Source organism: Ornithorhynchus anatinus, chromosome 20 (assembly GCF_004115215.2).
Source record: "Ornithorhynchus anatinus isolate Pmale09 chromosome 20, mOrnAna1.pri.v4, whole genome shotgun sequence".
Classification (NCBI taxonomy): Eukaryota; Metazoa; Chordata; class Mammalia; order Monotremata; family Ornithorhynchidae; genus Ornithorhynchus; species Ornithorhynchus anatinus.
This window is the reverse complement of record NC_041747.1, coordinates 3,789,186-3,811,335: the sequence shown is the minus strand read 5'-3', so window position 1 is coordinate 3,811,335 and position 22,150 is coordinate 3,789,186. Positions and strand designations below refer to the sequence as shown.

Genomic DNA, 22,150 nt, shown 5'->3' with positions numbered 1-22,150 from the left:
AAAATCCCATGGACGGCATACAGACGCCCACACCCTGCTTGGGCTATTGTTTGGTCAACTTTAGCTTTAACAATAGCTGCAATGTTCCCAAACACTGCCATTCTGGAGACATAAAGATTGGCCTTGCCCTTAATTAGTGGCATTCCTGGGCAAAATGCTTCATTTCCTGAAGGCCAAAAATCAAATCCCTCTGACGAATAAGAAGTTGGCCTGCACAAGTTTCGAGGGCAGGAGGCGTATTTCCCAACCCTGAATGTAATGCAGGGTGGGCTCTCACATGGAATGAGACAGAGAAAGAATCAAATCTATCCCACACATTCAGTACCCCGAGAAACTAAGAAATTCTGAAGAGTTTCAAAGGTTAAATTTTGACAGAACTATAACCACAGTCACCTAAACTTAAGCTCGTCGTGGGCAGGGAACCTGTCTCCCAACTCGGTTTTACTGTACTTTCCCGAACGCTTAATACACTGCTCTGCACCCAGTAAGTGTTCAATAAATAGCATCTACTGATTACTTCACCTTAGAACTCTCAGACACCTGTTGATTATTCCCAGCTGGTAGAGCAACGTCAAAGCTGGATGTTCTCGCATTAAAAGAATGTGGGTGTTCGGCAGTCGGGTCACACGATAAGGGGAGCGATTCCATGTGACTAGCTTCCTCGGAGGGGGAGAGGGTCATGATCTGTTAGGAGAGAGCGGGACAAAAAGCCATGGTGAAGGGACTCATTTGAAAATCCCTTTAATCCAAGTTCCCACTGTGGTTCATAAACTTGTCTTCATTTACAGAATTACTCATTTCATAACCGGTATCTTTTTTCACTATATGTGCTGTATTTTAAACATAGCTCGAGGGGACAGGTAACATCCTGATGTGGGTGAGTCAGATGTCTGAGCTTAAAGACGTTTGATTAAGAAATCTCTCTGGATTTGCCACACTTCCCAAAAGATCAGAAATCAAGGAAATTAAAAAAATTCATCCGCATAAAGACCTGCTGGCAAAACCTCAGCCTGTCAGAACTGATGCTTCCTGGGTTTCCGTTGCCTTTTTTTAGGATGGTATTTCTTAAGCTCTTACCACGTATCAGGCGCCTTACTAAGCGCTGGGGTAGATACAAGCTAATCAGGTTGGTTACAGCCCACGTCCACGAGGGGCTCACAGTCTTAATCCCCATTTTGCAGGTGGTGTAACTGAGAAACAGAGAAGTTAAGTGATTTTCCCAAGCTCACAGAGCAGACAAGTGGCAGATCTGGAATTAGAACCCCATGTCCTCCGACTCCCAGGCCCATGCTCTTTCCACTGAGTCATGCTGCTTTTCACTGCTCTAAGCCCTGGGGTAGATATAGGTATTGGGTTGGTCACAGTTCCTGTCCCGCACAGGGCTCACAGCCTTAGTAGGAGGGAGTAGGATTTAGGCCCCAGTTCACACATGAGGAAGAAGAAAAACAAACTAAAACACAGGTGTTCCTTCTGGCACAGGACTGAAAAAATCCCAAACAAAATGGGAAATCCATCATGGAGGAGCCCAAGTTCTCCCGAGTTAATTTTTTAAAAAATGATACTTGTTAAACACTTACTATGTGTCGAATACTGTTCTAAGTAAATAAAGGTTAATCAGTTCCTGTCCCACATGGGGCTCACAGTCTAAGTAGGCATAGTAATCCTCATTTTACACTTGAGGAAACTGAGGCACAGAGGAGTTAAGTGACTTGCCCACGATCACTCAGCAGACAAGTGACAGAGCGGCATTTGAACCCAGGTCCTCTGACTCCCAGGCCCGTGCAAGAGTCTTTGAGTACTGGCTTCTTGTCTAGGAACTGCGATGCTAAATGGTACCCACCATCCCAGGTTCTAGTTATGTACCTCGTAGCAAGTTGTTCCACATGGCGACGGGAGCGTTTCAGAGGGATTCACCGTTAAAAATCTACCCGCTTCCCGGATGGTTCAGTAGCCACTTACTAGGTCTGAGTGTTCAAGGATCTGGCTGGCTGTGAGGTCCTCGTCCTCCGACGACTCATCCGAATCCTCGGGGTTCATTTTATTTAGGCTGGGAGTACTTCCGGACAGCTGGCTCTCTTCCAGGAGCTGCATGTCACACTTGTCCAGACTGTCGAGAGACCGCCGGCGCACGCCCCAGTTGAAATTGTCCATGCTCTCGCCCTGAAATCAGAAGACGGGGAAGTTTGCTCGCTAGGCCAGGATTCTACATCCCCGCTTCACCCCCTCGGCACTGCTTCTCATTTCAGAAGCAAACCTTTCCCAGTGAACTCTCAACTACTTTGTGCAAAAAACCCCGCTCAGGTCTATAAAATACAGGCAGAGTAATAAAGGCACCCATCAGTGCAGTTTTAAGCAGTTTTAGAGTAAACTGTTTACTTCAGAGGAGTCCCCCAGAAAGCAAAAAGAGAGATGCAAAGGAAATTTCAATTCCCTCCTAGTATGGTAGGTGACTTTCCTCCTTTCAAAGATGAACCAGGCAAATCATGAGAGCTTATAGGTCCGCCCTCAAAAATCTGAAACAGATCAATAGACTCTGGTGTTGATGAAAGCTGATTTTGAAAAATTACTTTTGAAATAGTAAAAGGTACGGAGCTCTCTAAACAGAGGACATTCACGAATACCTTGGGTATGATTTCGTCAGAAGACCAGAAACTAGACCATCCAGCTTGTTTATACCTCAACTGTGTCCACCGAGATAACGAAGAAATACAGCGTTAAGGGGACCTGGATGTAGCTGGGCATTACATGACCAGACATGCGCAACGTAAAGGCAAAAGCAGCGTAGATGAACTTTGCTCTAGCCTAGCCTTGGTGATAGTCTTACCAGAAAGGGGATACGGTTTATTTTCCCGGCTATATAATGGCCCATCTCAAACCCGAGATGGATTTAGAGATGGACTGAAAGTCAACAGAGGGAGAAAAACAGCTCCAATTTTTCCATTTAGAAGTCTGTTTTTTACCAAATATGATCAGTACCACCCTCAGACGTCACCCTTAGACATCCAAGACATAGTTCACCCTCAGTTGAAATTGGGGTTGAGAAAGAGGAATGTTAAATCAGGAAAAATATGCAAATAATATTCCAAGATGCCAAAGTATAAGCAAGCAAACAATTTCAGTTTCCAGAGTGTTCCCATTTTCATCCCTGGCACTATAAGCTTCTCCTCTTCCCTCTTCTATTGTCCTCTCCCAAATGCTTTGTCAGTATGCTGTGCACAGTAAGCACTCAATAAATATGAGTGACTGATTGATTTAGTGAGAATTAAAATATTCAGGGTAGAAGTAAGCTTGAACTAGGAAATGGAAAAACTAATGAAAATTTGGAATCTTTCTCTCCCTAAGGACTGTCACACAGGACTGATTTGAATCACGCAAGGACAATTTGCAGTGAAGAAATCTTTTTATGACTGAGGTGAAATGCAGGAAAAAGAAAGCAGTGTTTAGGATCCAAAGGAATATCTGATGAACTCAAGAAATCTCCTACAGTAGCAGTAGCCTTTACAATCACCATCTAGCCGGATATCACTGAGGGAAGAAAGCATTTTTTACTCTGGTATTAGTGTTACAAAGCAAAATGCTCAGCGAACAGCAGCAGAGATCATATTTATCATTCCCTAGCTATTGATAAATGATAGCGCTTATTAAGAGTTTACTAGGTGCCAAGCACTGTACTAAGAACTTGGGAGATATCAAATGATCAGAATGGACAAAGTCCTTGTCCCACATGGGGCTCACAATCTAAGACAAAGGGAGAACAGGCATTTCATTTCCGTTTTTCAGTTGAGGAAACGGAGCCCGCATCGAGAAGTTGATGACTTTTCCAAGGTCACACTGCAGGTCGGTGGCAGAGCTGGGATTCGAACTCTTGCCTTCTGATGCCCAGTCCCCAGCTCTTTCCAGTAAGTCATGCATTGATTCAAGATACATGATGGATGCTGAAGTTACAGCTGTTTTTCTGAATACTAACTAGTCTAAGCCTCTATTATAGCAACCTGCTCTCTTTTCACTAGTCTTTCCCTTAGGATTAGCAATTCCGATCCCCTTGAGCCAGGTCCCAAAAAGTGAGCTAAAATTTCATCTTGCTCCTGAAAAAAAGGATTCACTTTGCTCAACTGGTGAAGGAATGAAGAAGAGAAACCAGGGTCACATCATTCCCCAGCCACCATTTTCCCATTCTGTGGATCACGATATACCATCTCCCTCTTTTTTCTGATAATGGCCTGAGAGTATGGCTCAAATCTCACCCCCCTGCTTCTGCTGTTCCCTGTAAATGTCGGTAAGGTGAAAGAGAGCCGGAAGTGAGGAGCGCTTTTGTTAAAAAAGGACCAGTGTCCAAGGAAGAGTAGAAGGGACAAAAAACAAAGGAAAAATGAAAGCAGCTAGCAAGGGAAGAGATGCGGAAGGAATATTTGTCAGCAGTAAACACCACTGGGGGGGCACAGTTCACTTTGCAAAAAAGATTCTGCGAGTATGTGTTGTAACTATATCCAGTTCTGCCTCAGCACATGCTCTAACTCTGTGTTTGAGCTAAAATGCCATTAGGGAACTCGGGATAATTTTTTTTTACTGTATTTGTTAACCGCTTACTATGTGCCAGGCACTGTACTAAGCAATGGGGTCAATACAAGCTAATCAGGTTGGACAAAGTCCACATCCCACATGGGGCTCACAGTCTTAATTCCCATTTTCCAATGAGTTAACTGAGGCACAGAGAAGTTAAGTGACTTGCCCAAGGTCACACAGCAGTCAAGCGGCAGAGTCGGGATTAGAACCCAGGTCCTTCTGATGCCCAGGATAGTGCTCTGGACAGAGGCCGCGCGGCTTCTCATTCATCCAACAGCTCGACTCTGTGGGATGCAGCACACTGGGGTTTCGTGTTGAAGGTGAGAGTGCAGAAGGGCTAGTTTTCCTTAACGTGAGTTCTGGGAGAATGTGACCCCGGCGTTTTAGGACAACTGGATGAAACAAGTGACCAGATTAGCCAACTATCCAGGAATTCTGGGATTTTAGTGAATGCCTAACTAAAAATGTTTAAAGATAGTTCCTCTCGTACTAGACACCAAGTGTGGGCAATAGCACCTCTTTGAAACTCCTGTTCCCCAAAGAGCTACGAACATGCACTTTGGAGACTTGGCACATAGTAAGCTATAGAACCCAAATATCTAAATGCCCCTAAATGTCGGAAAATATTTTTGCAACACAGCAGCCACGGAAGCCCCCTTCGTTCACAACACACAAACTGAAAGGGAGGAAAAAGCAATTATATTGTTATATGTCTGTAATGATACATCTATGAGCGTATCAGAGTTAAAAGTAGCATTATCTTACCTGGAGTTCCTGGATAGCAGATAGAACGGATAGAAAAACAAATAAAAGATCTATTTAAAATGATTATATTGAAGATACCAGAAAACTAAAAGAGCATTCATTCTAGAATCCCCCAACTACAAACAGTTCTAGAGAGATTTACTTCTGCAGCCTCATTTCAGTAAACAAACCAAAAAAACCCCAACACACCAACTCTTGAAGCAACAGCTAGGATGAAACACCCCCAAAGTCATAACCTGTGAGGGACCACTGTTGATTAAAGAGTGCCAATTTTTAGAATTGTTTTCCTCAGCAGAGATCAATTTGGATGTTCCATAACTATTTTGTTCAGCATGTTGTGGAACGGTGAGAGAATTCACCATTCACCCCATCACCCCAGGAGATATACAGGAGGAACATAAACTGGCAAAAAACTAGAGAGTTTCCAGGGTTTAGAATGTTCACAGTTCACAGACTGAGTCTTTCCCGGAACATAAACACGATAGCACCTGTAGCTCCTTAAAGTTTTTTCCTTTAAAAAAAAAAACCAAAAAACAAACAATTGGATTCCAAACCTTCGGCAGGGGAATGAACTACAGAAGCTGATTACTCTTTGATATTTTCAACTAACTGATCAGAAATCTCTGGAACGAGTAATCAAAGATGAGTGGTAAATGTCAGCAACTCCTGAACACTGGATCTCTCTCAAGTCCGGCTAGGCGCAACTCTCCATTAGTTGTAAGCCTACATTAAATATCCCCTTTCAATCTACCAGGATCAGCAAAAAAAGAAGTTAAACTCAAAGTCCCCGTTATCACAACACAATCATTTTACATCTAACCATTATTTTCCAACCCTTGGGCTTTCCTACAAGTATCTCTAAAGAACTTCTGGGGTTGGGTTTCTTGAGGCAGGGCCTGTTGTAAATGTTGGATTCTGAACAGCCCTGCCCGCCTGGAAAGAAGCATGAAATTGTAATTCCTATGATCCTTATCTTTTTATGTTATTTTTCTATTCCTTATTGTTTCACCATTCCTTGTGTGTCTGTCTTATTGTTAGACGAGAGCCCCTTGAAGACCAAGGATATCGGCTAATTTTCATCTTAATAACCCAGGGTTTAGTACAGTTGTTTGCACAGAGTAAGGTCTTAATAAATCCTATTACTACGACCACCACCACCATCATTTTAGGTTGAAAGAAACCCTGATTTTTTAAAATAAGGTGACTTGTTCAATATTTAATGGGCTGCAAAAAATAGAGTGCAGAATTATTTTTGTTTTCAGATATTGACCTCATATTTTCCTCCCTGTTACAGCACTAAAGATTAAATGGAGCTTGATGTTCCCAAAATGTTAAATAATTATTCCCAATGTGCCACCCTCAAAATTTTTTCCTTGCTTTGCTCTGGAGACTTCCTCTCATTTCTACTGCAATTAGTTAATTTAATTTAAGCAATTCTTAACTCTCAATCTGTGAGCAGAGACTAAATCGGTAACCAAGATTGAGAATCGAATCCACCCTTGAATGGTAGAAACAAAGCAGCGTGACCTAGTGGATAAAGCACGGGCCTGGGAATCAGAAGGAACTGGGTTCTAATCCTGGCTCAGCCTCTTGTCTGCTGTATGATGTTGGGCAAGTCACTTCACTTCTCCGTGCCTCAGTTACCTCAACTGTAAAATGGGGATTAAGACTAAGAGTCCCACGTGGGACATGGGCTGTGTCCAACCTAATTAGCTTGTCTCTACCCCAGTGCTTAGTACAGTGCTTGGCACAAAGTGAGCACTCAACAAATACCATAAAAAAATAAAAAAAACCTCTCTGACTAGGGTGCGTCATTTGAATAATCAGAACATATGACCCTGGTTCTGGAGTCCTTAAACAGATTTTTCTGTGACCGTTTCTGAATTGTTGAAGAACCACACAAGTGTGCTGGTTTCCAGTAGCTACAGAAAAATGGAACTTGCCAATTTAAAGCCATAACTTCATCTCAGCATAAAGCGGCCCTCCAGTTAGAACACACTGACCGCCTCTGGTACTTGGCAGAGAAGTTGGCTCTTAAAGTAACTGGAGACAGCATTAATGCCCTTTCCCATCCCCTCCTTAAAAGAATCAACGGAATCTATACCTCATGGTTTACTGTTGCCATTAGGGTTTCTGAAGCTACAGAGAAGGGCATTTAGTGATCAGAGCTATTGGTTCCCATAAATATAATGAGGTAAGAAGGGTCTGCTCCAGAAAAGTCAGGAAGGACAACTCTGAATCACAACCAGAGCTCCTTCTGCCGCTCGAGCCATATGGATCAAAAGTAAAATCGACTGACCCTCATCAGAGGGCTTTAAAGAGGCCAACTCTTTGTCCCCTAAGGAAGATAATAGTAATCAGCGAGAGAAATCCAATGCTGAGGAATAAGGGAGGAGGGGGCTGTAGGGAATTCGTCACAGTGACATGATCTGGTGAGCTGATGGAGCCTGGGAGAGTGTAAGCTTCTTGTGAGCAGGGAAGAGCATGTCACTCCTTTGTCCTTTACTTTTCCAAATACTCAGGACACAGTGTATTGCAGCCTATGGATATGTTCAATGAGTCACGGTATTATTTACCTGCTTATCTGCTCTCTGGATGCAGCACTGGAGCCCTTAACAAATGTCAGAAATCAACAAACTCAACTTGGGCAGAGCTTCTTGAGGTAAGTGCCCTGGGTAAGTCCTCTTGGGGACAGAGCTAAGAGTATGGAATAATTCTCCCCTATACCAGGGAGAGGTTCCTCCCTGAAAAATTTTCCCAATTCTACAGTAAGAAGAGTGTGTGTGTGTATGTGTAGGCTATGGGCCTTAAAGGATGAGCCTCAAACCCGAGTAGCCCAACAATCCCAAACGGCACTGGGAAAAACAGACAACACCGATGCGGATGTTGACTTTCTATAAGGTACCAACACCAGAGCCGTGAACAGCAGAGCTTGCGAACCTTTTCTCCTCAGGAAGCAGTAAAGAAGGCCTCCTGGCTGGTATGAGCCATTACCAAATAAACTCCAAAAAGAAAGAAAGCCCACCCTGCCCCCGTACTCCCCAGAGCACTCCCAGACTTCAAAAGTCTGACTCACCCTGGAAAGCATTTGACTGTTGCAGCATTCACCTTCACAGGTGAACTGAAACGCTCTTTACCTGCTGGGACCTGAAAGCAGGCAGGCCTTTCTAGGGGACTCGTCAGATTAGAAAGCTGACAGCAGCCCCTGAAGCAGGCCAGGATCCCTGGCAACTCTTCCGCTTTTTAAAAGCCTCAGTGATTTCATCACCTCTAGAGGGAAAAACCCAGCCACCCTGAGGGTCTCCAACTCATGTTTCAGCAGGTAAGCAAACATTCAGCATTCTGGGAGCTGCTCTGAGCAACTGTTTTTCTTTTCTTCCCCCCTACTTTAAAGCACTTGAAGTTTTTTCCTTTGGCATCTGTTTGAATTCCTGGGAACAAGCTCGGAAACAAGCTTCGACACTTCAGGTTTTCAAACTTTTCTTTTCAAAACGTTCACCTTTGTGCTGCACGGACTCAACTGCCGTTGGACACTAGAGCTACAATGGCATTTGGTTGGTAAGAGCTTGGCAGCAGGCGGTGTCAGACAGGAAGGGTGTGGTACCCTTGGCCGATGCCTCCCTGCTCCACCAGCTCTGTGAATTAAGCTGATTCAAAATTCAGTTTACAGTTTCAGAGCCTAACTTCCTCGCTATAAAGAACTCACTGTTAAGGAGCTGAGGAGACAAAGCTACCCGTGCCTTTAAGCCAGAGTACAAAGCAAAAGCAAGATAACTCTCCCAGAGAGCGAATATACCATACCTCTCCATCTTCCAGCTCCACATCTAGGAAATCGAAGTCCCTAAATACTCTGAATTGCTGTTCACTGTTGGTGTCATCCATGTTCTCTTGTTCCCTCGTGCCGTCTTCGGAAGACACCAAGCTGGTCTGGTGCTCGAGCAATTCCAAATCGCCACACGAGGAAAAAATGACCTACAATTCAAAAGAGTCCCCTTTTGAAAAACTCTTCTCCCTCCTGTAGTTTCTGATACTAAAAGCAGTATTTGGCTATTCAGAAGACTGAATTTCCAGTCCACACCTAATTCCTTAAGAGGGTATTTTTAGAATGCTCTTCTATTATTTATGTTGGACAGGTGCCTTAAGATTAAACTCATGCAAAGACGCAACTTCATGCTGTAAGGACTTGTCCAGGAGTCAAACGGCTCCCTCCTAATGGCTGAAAATTGGATGTTGCCTAAATGTTTATATTTATGGGAATGAAATTCAAAGAGCCACTGTGTTTTCCAGGGCCCATTACTCAAGGAGTAAACTTTAAGGGCACAGGGTTTGATCCATAAATGAAGCACTCATAGTACATGCATTTTTAACGTAAGCTTTCAGATTTGCCAAAAAATACATCAACCTACAAAAATGTGTTAGGATTGCTCCCTCACTGAATATACAAATATAGGTGTACCTGTATATAAATGCACCTATATCCTTTTCATAGCACCAGCAAATAAGGATATTCTCGTTATTGCAGGCATAATCTTAGGCATTATATGCAAGTGCCTTTTTTCAAAACTGTCCCAACAGCAGATCTCTTCATGGCTGCTAGTATCCCTAAATCGGGGTTTTCTTACAGGACTCTTCCTGTGAAGATTTTAAGGCACTTATCTATTTCCTCATTAAGTCGCAACATAGTCCCATGAGATGGGTATATGGTAAACGTGATCTCAATTTTGTAAAGGGGGCAATTAGTGGATGGTGCTTTCCCTAGGGTCACTTAAGCAGGGATGAACAAGACCAGGAGTCAATTTAAAATAAAAATTCAGCGCTCTCTCCATTAGTTTGTATAGTGTTCCTCCTTGTGAAGAATTCTGAACAACTTGGATCAAAGCCGTAATGCGGAAATACAAACTATTCCTGACAAAGTCTTGTGGAGCTAAAATTCTTGGACGGGGCGACTAGGAGAAAACAACAACAACAAACTGGAATCAGTAATAACTAAGGAGAAAATCAAAATCCAGAGCGCGATGAGCGATTGTGTCATTGGAATACAGAAGAGCCCGTCAAAAGGCATTGGCTGTTTGAGAGATGTATTTCCTCTGAATTAATCTGGCTAAGATCTGTAGGTCGGCTTGAATTATGTTAGCTAAGATCTGTAGGTTGGCCTGCTCTCATTAACGCCGCCTTCCCCTTAGCACTAAATAATGCAGCACCAATCAATAAGAATATAAAGGTTACATAAATAAAATAGGACGCTGTCAGCCAGACAAAGCTTCTCCCATGGCGTCCTGTAAAAGGCCCCCAAATCATTGATTTTTACATGAGCACGAACATTCTGGGGATTTTAGCAATAGCTATTCCGAAAACCGATAGGCTGAGTTTCATTCTACTTGGAAAATGATTTAGGTCTCTGTGCCTTGTGACCCGTACGCGGACGACTTTGTGACATGAAGGAGATCGGCATACCACACAAAACTGGTACTTGCTGTTGTTCACGGTTGGGCAATGTAGGTCAACACAATAATGTTCTGTACCTTGGGTGAAAAAAAATCAGCTCTGACAGGGCCAGTAGGTTGTTTAAATTAACTGCCAGGCTCTACCTTGTTCACCAGTCAAGAGCATAACACGACACAGTTGAACCCTTGATAAAATGAACAGGGCTTGGAATAAGAAATTCCTTGCAGAGGCGTGGTCAAGTAGATAATTCTACAAATTTGGCAAAAGCTGCTCCGAGGGCAGCTATCAGCTTGCGATCTCTTAACGACTGCCTACCTAATTCTTGCTGCCGACCAATCAGGAAGGAGTTCGACGATCGGAGCACACAGGGAAGGAAACTGTCCCCAGAGCTGGGGAGAAAAGGGGATGCAGTTGTTCGCTAAATTGCCTTGAGAAGGAGGATGATTTTTTAAAAATGTTTTTTCCCTTCCCCAAGTCTTAAGGCTTTCTTTTTTCTCCCGGACCTGGATGCAGAGACCACAGTAGTAAATTAGCTCCATCAAATGCTTACAAATTTAAATTACACCCAACTAGACACGCAATAGGACTTACTGAAGGGTTTTTGCTTAAGCCCACTTCTTGGCCACAAAGGGTAAGAACATGCACCAACTTCTCCTTTGTCCTTTTCTGAAAAACAAAAGCGTTCTCTTTTTAAAAATCTAGAATCTTAGGGAAGGATTACCCCTTAATCATCCTAGATGAAAAATCATCTATCATATCTTTAAAGACCCCCCACTATAAAAATCTAAACTTTCACTGTTAAAACTCTCTTTCTGACCTAAATCCTTTATGCTGTAGCTTAAGCTAATTTCTCCTCTCCTCTAACTGAAAGCAGAGGAGAGTAGTTCGTGATCCTCTGTACAATAAACCTTTCTTTACATACTAAACCCCTTATAGCTTTGCCATTTCAAGATAAACAATCCCAGTTCTCTTAGCCTTTCCTCAAGGGCCTTGTTTTCCAGATCCTGGGGTTTTCCTTTGAACACTTCCAGTTCCCTGAGGTCATTACTTGGTTTCTCTCAGCCAGAGGGGCAGCTTAGCAAGTTGCAAAGCAAAAACCAGTGACCAATGCCTTCAACACCTTAGCTATCTCAGGAAATGATTTTAGAGCAACCTTCCTGTTTTCTTTAAATGGAGGCTTTTTGGACAAGAATTTGATCTAGATTCCTCTGGGTACAATACCATCTGGAATGCCTCTTCCTGATGGGAGAACAAGCACATTTTTGTTCAGGAACTCAGAATATGGCATGTTTTCACCCTCATTTTGGGGGGCAGGGAGGTTGGGAGCAGGGAGGCAGGCAATCAGATGTAGAATCCACTTAGGGTCAGTGATAGGGGTGAGGACTTTAGAGTTAGGGGGTTGCAGGAGAGGGCATGAACTGCTTTCCCCCAACTCTTTTAATGGCATGTACTAAGCTCTTACTATGTACCAAGCACCATACTAACACTGGGGTTAGACACAGCCCGTGTCCCACACGGGGCTTTCAGTCTTAATCCCCATTTTACAGATGAGGGAACTGAGGCATAGAGAAGTTAAGTGACTTGCCTGAGGTCACAAAGCAGACGAGAGGTGGAGCCAGGATTAGAATCCAAGTGCTGACTCCCAGGCCCTTGTTCTATCCACTAGGCCACTGCTTCTCTGTTAGGTATCCTTAACTCCTCTCGTCTAGAAGCTGCTCAAAAGCGCTGCTCACGATAGAACTCATCATTCTGTCAGGTCTGGATCCTACTTCTTCCTCAGTACTCTTTAATTACTGTTCCAACCCCAAAAGGGCCCGAAAACCAGCCTCTGCCAACAAGGAGCTACCTCCGAGAGATCCACATAGAACTACCTGGGAGTACTGGGGCCTCTTCCAGCTGACAGGAACCAGGACATTGGAGTTGGAGCCTGATGAGGTGGAGGAAGTGCTGCGGGTGACTGCCATTGCTCTAGGTTTCCCATCCCGGCCGGAAGAACTCTGCAGATCATCGTACCGCCTGCCAATGATTGGGGTCTGGAGAAAAATGCAAAGAAACTCTACTACGTAAGGAAGCCCAGCCAGCTGAAGGTAAAGCTGATGGCTCTTTTCCAAAGGGCAGTGATAAGCAGTGAAGGGCATCAAAATAAAAAATGAAGCAGCCCAATATTACCCAGTTAGTCAGATGGCTGTGAGGAAGAAACTCGCCCACCAACAATTAAACATCTTCAATTCTTTGGAAGACAAAGTTACTTAACGAAAACCAAAGAGGACTATTGGCTTTAATTATGTGTCTGGGCTCCTCAGATATTCTGCCTGACAGCCCCGAGGGTTTCTAGAGCCCACTCCTCCTGAACTCTTCACACTAACAGTAATCCTAATCCTCCGGCTGATTGAGGGCTCAGGTGCGCTTGCTGGAGGGGAAGGTGTTTAATTCTACCTTTTGTCAGGGCGGGTCAAGAGGAACAGACTGATAATTATGTCGGGATCCTGACACCAATCATTTTAGAACTGCCCTGGGGATCTAGGACAGGTAGCTCTCAGCTGACTGACTGGTGCATCTCAGAGCTGCACTGTCTGAACTTCTGGAACAGAAAGAACTTTTCGACTAAGGCCTAAATAGCCATCTTTATTCTAACAGACTTTTCACAATTAGAAAACGGAAAAGAAGATCCATAAACTCAGTGTGAATGCAAACCTTATCTGCAACAAAATTTACCACCCATCCGAAAAATAAGTCATTTTGGCCACAAAACCAATTCACCAAAAATGTTAGGCTGCATTGACTCTTTTATGCCCCTAGGGAGCGATTGAAAACCATGATTCTGCCCAATTTGTCAGATAAATATTTCTTAAATTTTCTATTTGCCTGATGTTTCTTCAGGCATATGTTTTAGAGTGTTCTCTCTAAAAGAGGTGCGCTGAATGCTCTCTTGATAAAAAAACATTCACAATGTTAAAATGCCTTTGATTTGGCTTTTCAATACCCTACCCAATGCTTTGAAAAATATTATAAAGAAACGTCTTGCCTGGTTACAGTACTTTCGTACATAATCCTAATTTACTCATATTAATTTCTGTCTCTCCCTGTAGACTATAAGCTCCCTGTGGGCAGAGAATGAGTCTACTGCCTCTGTACTATACTCTCCCAAGCACTCAGTACGGGCCTCTGCACAAAGTAAGCGCTCACTAAATACCACCGATCGATCGCTCGATTGGTGTACTCGGCTGTTTCCAACAGACCGCAGTCTTCACCCTGGAATCTGAAAATTCACATTGAAGTAAGAGCTATGATAAAAATGTTCGAGTACATACCTCTGAAATATCAAAGTGGAAATCCAGGGTTTTCCCTGGCAGCTCTTTAGATGTGCTGTTCCAAATTCGGTGTATTTCCAATTTTGAAATATCACTGTGCTGATAGGAAGGCAAGACTAGACTGGCAGATCGAGAAACTACTAGTTTCAAGATGTTCAGAGCTTCTCGCCAGTGAATACTCTGATGGTTGGGGGTTAGGAGGAGGACGACAAAAAGAAACCCAACAAAAACCAGTGTTATTTTCCACAATTAATATTTCTTAAACAATTCTACCGACTGCACATCTTTCTCCATGAAATGCATAATTAGCTAAGGAAAGTGCCCTCTGTTTGAAGATCCTCTATAATACAGTTTTCGGTGACAGTCTTTTTGATATCACCGATATATTTTCCCCCATCCCATCCCTATTTGCCTAGACATACGCAGCTTTGACAGTCTTATAGTTGAGCTATAAAGGGTAGTTGTCTACCATGCCTCTGTGCCCCCAAAAAACTGAGGTCAGCAGTGACCTTTCCGTCTACAACTTCATTTTTCACATTGAGAGGAGGGTGGAATATCACATTTCTTTTGCTCTGTTCAACACTGGCTATTACTGGAATCACTGGCTACTAATCTCCTACATCTGGATCAAGGGTTTCTAATAATCAGCATCTGAGATCCAGCTGGAAAGTCAGGGAGGAATTGGTCTGAGGTAATTTGGAAGAGAAAAATTGTGGGGGGCGGTGGCTAAGAAAGCTTCCTAGAGTCAGTGTCTCCTGGTCCCTCTTGGTGAGTTGGATCTGCCGTCCTAGGGTCAGTTCCCCTAAGGAAGGCAGAGGGCTGGGGAAAGGTGGGATTAGTTCCCCATCTTCCACCATCCCCTTCACCTCCCTTTCCCAAATTCCTCTGGGCTGCCGTTTTCAGTCTGGCCTTCCCCCACTTCACTGCTGATGTTCCCTTTCCTGACAGTGCTTTTAAATGAATATTTTAGTTTGCTCATTTCCTCTGTTCCAGAAAAGCTGTCATGATCCGGCTTGACCTGAAATGGGAGCAGAGCACATACCTGAACGTATTTTTCAATCGGCTTCAGCACTTCCATGTTAAACTGCTTCACGGGAACACCTGACAAGTCCATATAACTGAGAAGGCTGTAAATCATCTGCAAGAGGGACTGTTGCATACTGGGAAGACCCTTCTCTAGCAACTAGGAGACAAGGAGTATAAAAGGAGTGTAGATTAGCTTTGCAGAGGAAAAAAGAAATGACGGTTTCACTTTAACACCGGGAATTTGGAAATCTTCTTCAGTGGGCTGGAGGTTTTAGATAGCAGATCAGTCGACTAAGGGGCAATTGCTCATTTTCCCAGGGTTCTTGTGACTCAGGAGCTCGAAATACAGTATTCTGTTTTCTTTGGCCCTGATCTGCCATCCCAGATTTCATCTCATGAAAAGAGGCCAGTCTAGGAGGTCCAAATTCCTGTCTTATCAGTTTTCCATCAAAATCCCGCCTTGACTGACTGGAAATGTTGATTCCAGCAGTTGCTACACAAACCACCATGGTGGTGGTGGTTTGTCTACACTAGAGCCTTTTAGCAATCCGGGATACGTGTACATCTAACTGGACTCTTCTACTGGATCTATCGTAGGTAATGTTGATTTAGGAGAAGATCCGATTGTCACATTCCTACATGGGGGAAAATCCGCGGTTCACGCCTAGTTCACTCAAAATGGGGGTTTGATTGTGAGAAGGAATAAATGCCTGCAGGGACAACAAACCCCAACTAGTTCTGCCTCTGAACCCAATCTGCAGCTGAGACATCGGCACACTGCCTTTACATCCAGGGGCTGCTCAACTTTTTCAAGTCCTTCACAGCTTTCCCAGCCCACTTTGGACTGGGCCGCTAAGAGTGTTCTACAGGGCCCAGGCAAGCAGGCAGTGATGTGTTAGAACACTGCAAGATCAAGCTGCCAAGCATGTAGACTCCTGTCCTATCCATCAGGGAGGCACAAGGATCCGGAAGCAGCGTGGTCTAATGGGTAAAGTACATATGCGCGTTTACGTTCATATCTGTCATTTATTTATTTACATTAATGACTATCACCCCCCCTCGACCGTGAGCTCATTGTGGGCAGGGAATGTGTCTACCAATTCTGTTATACTGTCCTCTCCCAAGGGCTTAGTACGGTGCTCGGCACACAGTAAGAGCTCAATAAATGTGACCGATTGATTGACTGAGGGTATTGTAGTCAGTCAATCGATGGTACTTACTGAGTGTTTATTTTGTGCAGAACACTATACTACGCGCTTGGGAGAATACAACACAGTTGGAAGAATGGATCCCTACTCTCCCCGCTCTTCAGTCAGGGGTTCTTAGATGTGTTATTCTGAATGAGAGAGAGAACGAGAGGCTTTGCCTTGAAGTTTGGATTTTACAAGCCACTCACCTCCGCCAGATAGGTGACCATGTTCAGGGTAATGTCAGCAAACGCTTCATGGAGGTAGCGACACACGACATTGACCCAAGTTGCACAATCTCGAGTATAGCTATGGGTTTTATAGAGCGTCATTACGTGGGCAAGGTTCGAAAGCTTGGGGTTCTTTTCTTCCAGACATACCTAGGGAGACGCGAGCAGCAAGTTGGGTTAGGATCAAGACAGCTTCGTCAAGAAGGGTGAAAACCAAATTTCGACTAGGATGGAATCTTGCGAACAGGTAAAAAAAAAAGATTTCTAGGTGGACACACGTTCTTATCGGCCTCCAAGTTCTTAGAAGTTCTTTTCACACTTCCAGAAGTCTGTCAATAATGCTTTAAAGGGCAAGTTTCCTAATAACTGGTGGAGCAGGAGATACTTTTAATTCCAGTTTCTGTAATCCTGAGGTCCAGCGGCCTTCAGACTAGTTTGGCTTCTTCCGGACCCTGAACCTAGGGGCTCATTTAAGTCTGTGTAACTATAGTAGGGTAATTCCATACCTGAGCAATCCTTTCGGCTATATCCTTGCAAAATTGGTTTGGACTGTCAAAATGCTGAATCAAATGAGGCAGGAGACACAAGACATTTAGTGGGAAACCTGGGAAGGAAAACACAAGTTTAACTTTTTTGCAGCATTGGGGGGCAAGACTGCTATGACAAAAAATAAATAAAAGAAGTTCATCATGTGGACACTGTCAGCCAGGCTTCCTTAAGAGCATATGAAATGCCATCCAGGATCAAATCAACGACCCGTTCAGAAAAAAGAACTCTCGGAAGAATCGTGTGATAGCTGCCCTTTGAGCCATCCATCCTCACGGTTGTGAACGTGCCATCTAAAATCCCTAGCTTTCTCTCTCATAATCTCCATTATCTGGAAATATTTTTCAGAGTAGAATGGAAAAAAAACACCCCAAATTACCCACCACCCTGTAAATGCACACCAAACATCAAAGTGATAATCCCAGGAACATGGAAGAGAGAAGCAGCGTGGCCAAGTGGATAGAGCACTGGGAGCCAAAAGGACCTCGGTTCTAATCCCAACTCTGCTGCTTGTCTGCTGTGCGACCGTAGGCAAGTCACTGTACTTCTCTGGGCCTCAGTTACATCATCTGTATAATGGGGATTAAGACTCTGAGCCCTATGTGGGACAGGGACTGTGTCCAACCTGATTAGGTTGGATCTACCCCGGCACTTAGTGCAGTGTCTGGCATATGGAAAAAAGACAGACACACACATACACACACACACACACCAATAGCCTGAGATGAATCCACCATGGACACTCGGGATACAGGTGTCAACAGGCTGAAGAGCTGCAGGGTGAGATCGGTGGTAGTAAGAGAAGTGAATCCTTTGAGCAGGAGCTGCTGCAAACCCGAGAAATCGGTCCAGTTGAGCTGTCCCTGCAGCTTCTCCAGCTTCTCTCGGTTCTCGGCCTTGTCGAGGGGCAGGTGAGCCAGCAGCTTGTTCAACAGCCTCAGCGCCATCAGGTACTCAAATTCAAAGTCCGATTCCATCAAAGCTACCGCCACCCAGAAGATGGTGGCCAGCAGGTTGGTTGGATTATTGATGTGGGATGGGTCTGTCAGGCTGTCTTTCAAAGAGGATGAGCTCCTGGTTTTGGAGGAGAGGCCTTGCTGGGTGCAAGCCTGAATCCTGTCCAGCGTGGCGCTGCGGGGCGGGTCCGAAGACCGGTCCGCGACCCCGAACTTCTTGGGCACCGAGAAGCTCCTCTGATGCCTGCTGCGTTCGGCGGTGCCCCCGGCGACCCCCGGGTTCACGTTCAACTGGCCCGTGCTCTTGCGGTTGGCCGTCAATTTTGCGCTCGAGCTCAGGTCCGGGGATGACGAACTAGGCGGGAGGCAGAAGAATGCATCAGATACTAAGTGACGTCTGCAAGAAGGGGGGGATGCAAGTGCGTGCGAGTAAATCAGCTCTGCTGGGAGACAATATCGCCCATTGGGAAGATCACCAAACCAGGAGGCAGGAAACCTAATGAGAATTTGGCCACAGACCCATGGAGATCCGAGGGTGGAACCTTATTTACTGCCTAGAACTTCATTCCTGCATTAAGCGCTTAGTCTAACGGTAGCATGGATTCTACTTCTACATATTGTGCCTGGGGGATTTAAGGGGCACAAATCCCCCAAAGCCATCAATATCCAGTTAGGAGGGGAGGTGGACTACACCTTCAAGCTAGGGATTTCTGGGAGGAAAGTGAGAAAGGTGGAGGACTTTTGGGTTTTGACACAAGTGGGAAAAGAGTGATAGTGGGACTGTCTACTAGGGCAAGTGAGAGTAATAGCATAGGAACTTAAGATGCCATTTCTAGGGTAGATCAATTGTCCATCCAGCCCAGTGTCCTCCCTTCTCCAACAGTTGTAATGGGATACTGTAGGCACCTTGGAACCCTGTTCTCCCAACCTACCAGCTCTAGGCAGTTTCCTTTGACCAAACATAGCTGCCCTCTTCTACTTCCTCTTACCCAGAGAAGCAGGATCGGAGGGAAAACCTCTCAGATCCTAATTTTATAGGAACATCATGATAGGTTTCCATCTTGATTTCCATCCTAACAGTTAGGAATGTGTCTTTTCTAAAACCCCTAATTTGTCCTTCTGCAATCCCATCTTTCCTTCTAGTAACCCACCATGCACCTTTCATCCATGAATTTTTCCTCACCCCTCTCAAACCTCCCAATACCTCCAGCCAACATTATTTCCTGGGACAGTGCATCCTCTTTATTTCCAACCCCCTGGGTGACAAAATGTTTCATTTCTCTTGTTCTGAATTCACCCATCTCAAGCTCCTAGAGATGCCTACTCATGTAGTGGGCAGGGAATGTGTCTGTTATATCATACTCAACCAACAACTTAGTACAGTGCTCTGCACACAGTAAGCGCTCAATAAACACAATTGCTGAGGATTGGTGAATACGAATTTCCCGTTAGCCCCGACCAAGGTGAGCTTTCCAACCTTTGCGGCTAGTTGGCAAGTTTTAGAGGTAAGCGTTTGTATCCACACTCCATCCCAAGAACTCAGTCATAGTCCACAGAAATGTTACATTCAAAAGCAGAAAGAGGTCGAGTGCAATGGAAAGCTTCCAGACTCCATATCGGGCCAAAGCCCACAGTGATTTATGCTTGGGATGAGATTAACCACAAAGATGGAATGTGGAATCCTCAAATTATCTGCAGCAGGGGGCTAGCAAACACAAGAAGGTGCATTGAGAGGAAAGACAGGCTATAACCTATGAGGCTCTTTAAAGAATGTCACCGAATGTTCAACTGTTGCCTCAGATGAGCTTTTAGCTTTGTTCCCTGGACTTGTTTTGAGAGATCGGGTTGGTTTATCACAAATATCCAAGGAGACTGATGGAGAAATTGATTTTCAAGAGTTACCAAACAGGCTCTCACCGAGACAAAACAGTCAACAGATCGCTGTTCTTCAGGCAGTCCGACAGATTATCCACGGTTGCTTCCAAGGTGAGAAGAGCTTCCATTACATAACCCTGTCAGATACACCAAGGCACCACTTTAGGACCAAAATGCTCACACTGGATTTTCACAGTAACTGAACTATGTATTGCTCATTTTGGGCACAGCTTTTTACTGAAAACACCATCTCATCATCACTGGTAGGCACCCAATTTTTTAATTGTACATTCCAAGCGCCTAGTACAGTGCTCTGCACATAGTAAGCGCTCAATAAATACTATTGAATGAATTTTTAAATTTTTTTAATGGTATTTGTTAAGCGCTTACTATGTGCCAGGTGCTGTACTAAGCGCTGAGATAGATAAAAGCTAATCGGATTGGACCCAGTCTATGCCGCTCACGGGTTTAAACCCTATTTTACCGATGAGGAAACTGAGACACAGAGAAGGGAAGTGACCTGCCCACGGTCACAGAGCGGACAAGTTCTATGTAGACTGGTACTAATTGAAAACAGTTCTCAGATAGCTTTTGGACTGTCATGCACAGACCTCAATCAATCGTGTTTATTTAAGTACTGAATTTGTACTTTCCAAGTGCTTAGTACAGGGCTCCGCACACAGTAAGCACTCAATAAATAAGACAATGAATGAAGCAGCATGGCTTAGTGGCAAGAGCATGGGCTTGGGAGACCTTCCTCCCTTCCCCTTCCAACTCCCTTCCTCCTCTCTCGCCCCGCTCCGGTCTATTCTTCACTCCGCTGCCCGGCTCATCTTCCTGCAGAAACGATCTGGGCATGTCACTCCCCTTCTTAAACAACTCCAGTGGTTGCCTATCGACCTCCGCTCCAAACAAAAACTCCTCACTCTAGGCTTCAAGGCTCTCCATCACCTTGCCCCTTCCTACCTCTCCTCCCTTCTCTCTTTCTACCGCCCACCCCGCACGCTCCCCTCCTCTGCCGCCCACCTCCTCACCGTCCCTCGGTCTCGCCTATCCCGCCGTCGACCCCTGGGTCACGTCCTCCCGCGGTCCTGGAACGCCCTCCCTCCTCACCTCTGCCAAACTGATTCTCTTTCCCTCTTCAAAACCCTACTTAAAAATCACCTCCTCCAAGAGGCGTTCCCAGACTGAGCTCCTCTTCCCCCTCTACTCCCTCTGCCATCCCCCCTTTACCTCTCCGCAGCTAAAGCCTCATTTTCCCCTTTTCCCTCTGCTCCTCCACCTCTCCCTTCCCATCCCCACAGCACCATACTCGTCCGCTCAACTGTATATATTTTCATTACCCTATTTATTTTGTTAATGAATTGTACATCGCCTCGATTCTATTTAGTTGCCATCGGTTTTTACAAGATGTTCTTCCCCTTGACGCTGTTTATTGCCATTGTTCTTGTCTGTCCGTCTTCCCCGATTAGACTGTAAGCCTGTCAAATGGCAGGGACTGTCTCTATCTGTTGCCGACTTGTTCATCCCAAGCGCTTAGTACAGTGCTCTGCACATAGTAAGCGCTCAATAAATACTATTGAATGAGACAGAGGACATGGGTTCTAATCCCGGATCAGTCACTTGTCAGCTGTGTGATTGTGGGCAAGTCACTTAACTTCTCTGTGCCTCAGTTACCTCATCTGTAAAATGGGGATTAAGACTGTAAGCCTCATGTGGGACAACCTGATTACCCTGTGTCTACCCCAGCGCTTAGAAAAGTGCGCTGCACATAGTAAGCGCTTAACAAATACCAACATTATTATTATTATCTCCCCCAGTGCTTGGCACATAGTAAGTGCTTAACAAATACCATAATTATTAATTATTATAATTATTATCATGAATGAATTTAGCACTTACTGTGTGCAGGACACTATATCAAGCACGTGGGAGAGTACAATATAAAAGAGTTGGTTGATACATTCCCTGCCCATAATGAGCTTACAGTTTAGAGGGCTCTTTTCGCAATTCCCCAGTGGAGACGTTTCTATAAAATGTATAACTGTTCTTCCTCTTGCTTAGACCGTAAGCCCCATTAGGGACAGGGACCGTGTCAGCTTAATTACTTTGTGTCTCCCCAAAGCTCAGTACAGTGCTTGATTTAGAGTAAACACTTGCCAAACACCACAATTATTATTATAATTGTAGATAAACACAACTGCAATTTTTTGTGGTTTCCTCAGTAATGAGGGAAGCAGTCTACT

The 22,150-nt window shown here is 44.6% G+C and overlaps 1 protein-coding gene across 9 annotated transcripts in view; it reads right to left on the bottom strand.

The window, feature by feature from the left end:
• Positions 1 to 22,150, bottom strand: part of FRY (FRY microtubule binding protein) — a 262,289-nt gene that overhangs the window by 18,459 nt on the left and 221,680 nt on the right. For 7 of the 9 annotated variants that reach the window (XM_007668511.4, XM_029048275.2, XM_007668507.4 and 4 more), the window contains 12 exons: positions 19,947 to 20,041; positions 17,786 to 18,384; positions 17,034 to 17,131; positions 16,507 to 16,677; positions 15,127 to 15,267; positions 14,085 to 14,264; positions 12,645 to 12,806; positions 11,365 to 11,439; positions 9,130 to 9,300; positions 5,329 to 5,337; positions 1,960 to 2,160; positions 523 to 684 (listed from right to left, as the gene is read on the bottom strand). In XM_007668511.4, the coding sequence (XP_007666701.1) occupies positions 523 to 684; positions 1,960 to 2,160; positions 5,329 to 5,337; positions 9,130 to 9,300; positions 11,365 to 11,439; positions 12,645 to 12,806; positions 14,085 to 14,264; positions 15,127 to 15,267; positions 16,507 to 16,677; positions 17,034 to 17,131; positions 17,786 to 18,384; positions 19,947 to 20,041 (2,064 nt within the window). The remainder of the gene's footprint in view (positions 1 to 522; positions 685 to 1,959; positions 2,161 to 5,328; positions 5,338 to 9,129; positions 9,301 to 11,364; positions 11,440 to 12,644; positions 12,807 to 14,084; positions 14,265 to 15,126; positions 15,268 to 16,506; positions 16,678 to 17,033; positions 17,132 to 17,785; positions 18,385 to 19,946; positions 20,042 to 22,150) is intronic. The other 2 variants (XM_007668508.4, XM_001509398.5) reach the window with 1 other exon arrangement.